This window comes from Aplysia californica, unplaced genomic scaffold (assembly GCF_000002075.1).
Source record: "Aplysia californica isolate F4 #8 unplaced genomic scaffold, AplCal3.0 scaffold00197, whole genome shotgun sequence".
Classification (NCBI taxonomy): domain Eukaryota; kingdom Metazoa; phylum Mollusca; class Gastropoda; order Aplysiida; family Aplysiidae; genus Aplysia; species Aplysia californica.
Genome location: NW_004797467.1, coordinates 658759 through 663255, shown reverse-complemented (window position 1 = coordinate 663255; position 4497 = coordinate 658759). Strand labels below are relative to the sequence as shown.

General features: G+C 40.9%; 1 protein-coding gene across 1 annotated transcript in view; it reads right to left on the bottom strand.

The window, feature by feature from the left end:
• Nucleotides 1–4497, bottom strand: part of LOC101857949 (RAB11-binding protein RELCH) — a gene marked incomplete at its 3' end in the record, with an annotated part of 47587 nt that overhangs the window by 19368 nt on the left and 23722 nt on the right. The window contains 5 exon segments of the mRNA XM_035969930.1: nucleotides 1455–1554; nucleotides 2015–2121; nucleotides 2563–2648; nucleotides 3197–3245; nucleotides 4301–4424. Coding sequence (XP_035825823.1) covers nucleotides 1455–1554; nucleotides 2015–2121; nucleotides 2563–2648; nucleotides 3197–3245; nucleotides 4301–4424 — 466 coding nt within the window.

Here is a 4497-nt window from a genome sequence, read left to right as displayed (position 1 = left end):
TCTCTCTCTCTCTCTTCTCTCTCTCTCTCTCTCTCTCTCTCCCTGTCTCTCCTTTTCTCTCTTCACTCTCTCCGTCTCACTCTCTCTCTCTCTTTTACTATCTCTCTTTTACTCTCTCTGTCTCTCTCTCTTTGTCTCTCTCTCTCACTCTCTATGTTTCACTCTTTCTCTCTACCACTTCCCCCAGAGGACTTCTTGCACAGTGCGAGGTGGGAGTGAGGTGGTATCGACAGAGGCCTAACAGAATGAGACAACACCTCTTAAGTAAAAAGAAGTTTTAGTAAGTGTTTCACGGCACTTGCTACACAAAAGGTCATATAAATGCCAACGATTAGAGATATTACTACAGAGTAACATACAAAGAATAGAAGGAGGAGAGAAAAGGACGACAAATATTTCACAGGAAAGGAGCAGACATCAGAACACCTGCCAACCACCCGCAAGAGAAGTTTGAGTTTGACTTCGCGGGTGAGTAAAGAGACGCACATCGTCAAAATAATGGCCATTTTATGTGAGCAAAAAGCAAGTCAGATAAACACAAGGGACAGAGAGAAAAAAAAAAGGGAGGGAGGCGAAGTTGAGCACCAGATGACCAATCACATGATCACTGACAGAAGCAATAGAAAGAAGAAAAAAAAAGAAGTGTCAAGGTTAAGCACTAGAGAAGTGATCTAATGATGGCAGATAAAAAGAATAGAAAGAGAAAAAAAAAAAGTGTCGAAGCTTGGCACAAGATAAAAGACTAAATGATCACAGACAGAAACTATAGAAAGAAAGAGGGAAAGAAAGAAAGAGAGAAAGAAAGAAAGAGAGGAAGAAAGAAAGAGAGAAAGGAAAAACAAACAAACAAACAAAGTGGCAAGACTAAGCACCAGATAAATGACCGCATGATCACAGACACACAGAAACAACAGAAAGAAGGAAATATAAAGCAGCTAAACAAAGCACAGAACTTAGTGAATACAAAAAGCATAAGCGATCGAGAGAGAGAGAGAGGGGGGGGGGGGGGAAGAGAGAGAGAGAGAGAGAGAGAGATAGAGAGAGAGATAGAGAGAGAGAGAGAGCAACAGATAGACCAAAAAAAAGAACCAGAGAAATGTCCACACAATCATAGACTGACCATCAATTCAATGTCTGAGGTGTAGCAGTTAAGCACTTCATTGTCGCACACATGAGAGACTCAAGTTCGATTCCCAAGTGGGGAGAAAATTTTAATTGAGTATCTCCATCTTTCTGCTGGAATGTCGCATCCCTGTGTCCTAAATATTGTAGTAAGAGTTTTACCCAACTTGCAACACAACTGGGATAGATGTTTGACAGGAAAGAAGGAGCAAACCACACCAGAGCACCCACCAACCATCCACGGCATCCTAAATGATCCAAATTGTGTCGATAGGGAAGTAAAATCATTGTGTTGTTTTTTTTAACAAACAAACAACAACAACAAAACTGACCTCAAAGACAGCAGCGGCGGCGGCCCGCACCTGGGCAGAAGAGTGGACAACTCCATCCCACAACACAGACAGCAGGAGCTCATGGTTGGATGGATTGTCGCTGAAACACAGAGAGAGAAAAAAACACATGGCTAAAATGAAATATTCTTACCTAATGTTTTGGTCGCGTTTTTTATTTTTAAGCCCTTCAAGACTCAAAGAGAGCCCTTTTTGAGTTTTAGTAAGAGATTTACGACACTTGCAACACATTTAGGTCATATTTAGTTCTAGTAAAGATTTTACAGCACTTGCAAAACGATTGGGTAATATATGTCCTCAAGATTAGAAGTGTTACTAGATAGTAACATACAAATAAAAGGAGGAAAGATAAAGGCAATAGATGTTTGATAGGAAAGAAGGAGCAAACCATACCACAATACCTGCCAACCGCCCACTGAGAGGAAGAGGAGGGAGAGGGGGGGGGGGAGTAAAGAGAGGGAAAAGGAGAAGGGAGGAGGAGGGGGGGGGAACAGCTACGGCTTAACCACAAAGCTGACAACACTGAGACACTGAGCACCCACCTGAGCTCTATCAGCGTGGCCTTGAGACTGTCTAGCGGTGCCTGGCAGAAGGCGAGAGTACACAGCACACGTTTCAAAAACTGGCTTAGACGGCTCTTGTCCTCATCCTGGAGACAAAATAGTTGGGGGGGGGTTTTAAGTTTTTATTTCGTAAGAGTTTTTCGGCACTTGCAGCACAATTAGGTCATACAAATGCCGAAGATCAGAGGTGTTACTAGACTGTATCATACAACCAAAAAAAAGAAGAAAGAGAAATAAGGATGATAGATTTTTTATAGGAAAGAAGAAGCAAACCACAGCAGAACACCCACCAACCACCAACAGGCAACGTATATCTGACATGAACTTAGAGTACTTGTAGGGAAAAACGGGGTGAAAAAGACATTTCACTCCCACACATATTACAATTTAAACCATCAGAATATCAATATGGTTGCAGTGCATAAAGTCAACAAAATAGGAATCCAAAGAGTACTGATAGTGACTGCAACAGACTCACAGACACACAAATTACAGTGTCTGACACCTACACAGACACACAGACTTACAGTGACAAAGGACATGAGGACGCCAGAGGCATAGACTGGAACAATACACGTCGAGATGGCCAGATGACCTTGGTTGAGCTGGGCATCTGAAAAATGACACACAAAATTACAGAAATATTTGCAAATCTAAACAAAAGCATATGCTAATTAATATATACAAGGGCAGTCAAATATTTGGTACTTCGTGAGGAAACTGAATCTTTCTATATGATTAAATCAGCCTTTTATCTACCACAGCAAATATGCGATCAAAGACTTATGACAAAATTGTTTGCATGACCCACATTGAAACAAGTCAAATAATTCACAAGGCGGGCTGCTTCCGTCCTACCATGTCAGGCCCAACCAGAGCAGAGTGGGGCACAACATCCCAGCAGACCGACAGTGATGTTTGTTATGGAGGAGGAGGAGGAGGAGGAGGAGGAGGAGCAGCAGCAGCAGGAGGAGGAGGAGGAGGAGCAAGAATAAGAAGAACAAGAAGAACAAGAACAAGAAGAACCCACAATCTCACAATTACAAGTCCAGTAGTGTAACCTCCAGGCTACCGCCACCACCTCAACCACATAAAGAAGCCATACTTAAATTATATACACATAAGGACAGCAGTGACATAGCCAAGTGTACATTCACTCACCAAAGTCCTCATCAGGAATTTCAATAAGTTCCTCGAACTTGGGCTTCACCTGGCAAGACGAACAGAAAAAGAAATAATATACAGTCAAACTTGGCTCAGGTGGTTACCCATTGTCAAGGAGAAAAGTGGCCATCCTAGACAGGTGGCTGTCTTACAGTCTCATTAGGGTACAAAAAAACCACACAGGGGGTGGGGGGGGGAGTGAAGTGGCCGTTGGTACAGATGATATATTTCTTTATATTATAATGGCACTGTCCAAGACCTTCACCTGTCTGAGACAACCACTTTTTTCTGGAACAATTCTGAATGTATATACCCCTATCTTTCATTAAATAATAATGATATTAATAATAATAATAATAATAATAATAATAATAATAATAATAATAATAATAATGTAGATCACAAGCATGCATATACATTATTATGAATGAGAAATACAAATGCATAGCGTAATATACGCAATCCGTAGCAAAACAAAAATATTTAGAATGGATGCCCAATCATTAAAAGTTACATAATATTGTACTGAAAATAAAACTAGTGTGTTAGAAATTAGTTCATTAAAAGTGTTTTTAAGTATGTCTTCAATTTAGACTGCGATGTTGCGTGTCTAGGGGGTTACAGAAGGGAGTTCCAAACTGATGGAGCAAAACGGGTGAAGGATCTTTCTGATAATTTTTTTTATTTCCTCTCTTGGAAACTCTTTAGAGATACTGATCGCCTGATCTCAGTGATCTAGATGGAACATAAATCCAAGGCTCAAATTTTAGAATACTTCACAGCAGCAGCACTATATTGGATCAAGCACATAAGCTTAGCCCTCAGAAGATTAGAGAAAAAGAGGACACAGAAATTGGAAAATGAAAGAACCTATGTAGGTTTGGCCTCTGAAAAAGCTGGTGCGTGCATTTGGCATTTTGTCGGGCAGGGAGCAAAAAAGACACACTGAACTACACTCCAGTTTAGTTCTCTTCAGATAGTTATGCAAGTGGCACGCTTTGGGTTCACAGGTGGCTTATTATCTGAAAGAATAATTTAGCAGGTTCGTAACTTGCAACAAGAAAGCTCCGAATCATGTTCTTAAAGTCTATGATAAGTAACCTTCTTCTCGGTGAAAGTCCTTCCAAACGTTCGACAGAGCCGGAATGTGAAGTGGCAGAGAGCATGGACAACCTTCTGCATGGACAGACCCACAGACATCGTCACCTCCAGCATACGGGGAAGTCTGGGGAGAAGATAGATGAAAACATATAGAGAAATAAATATTTATAACAACAGCAAACACATCAACAACAACA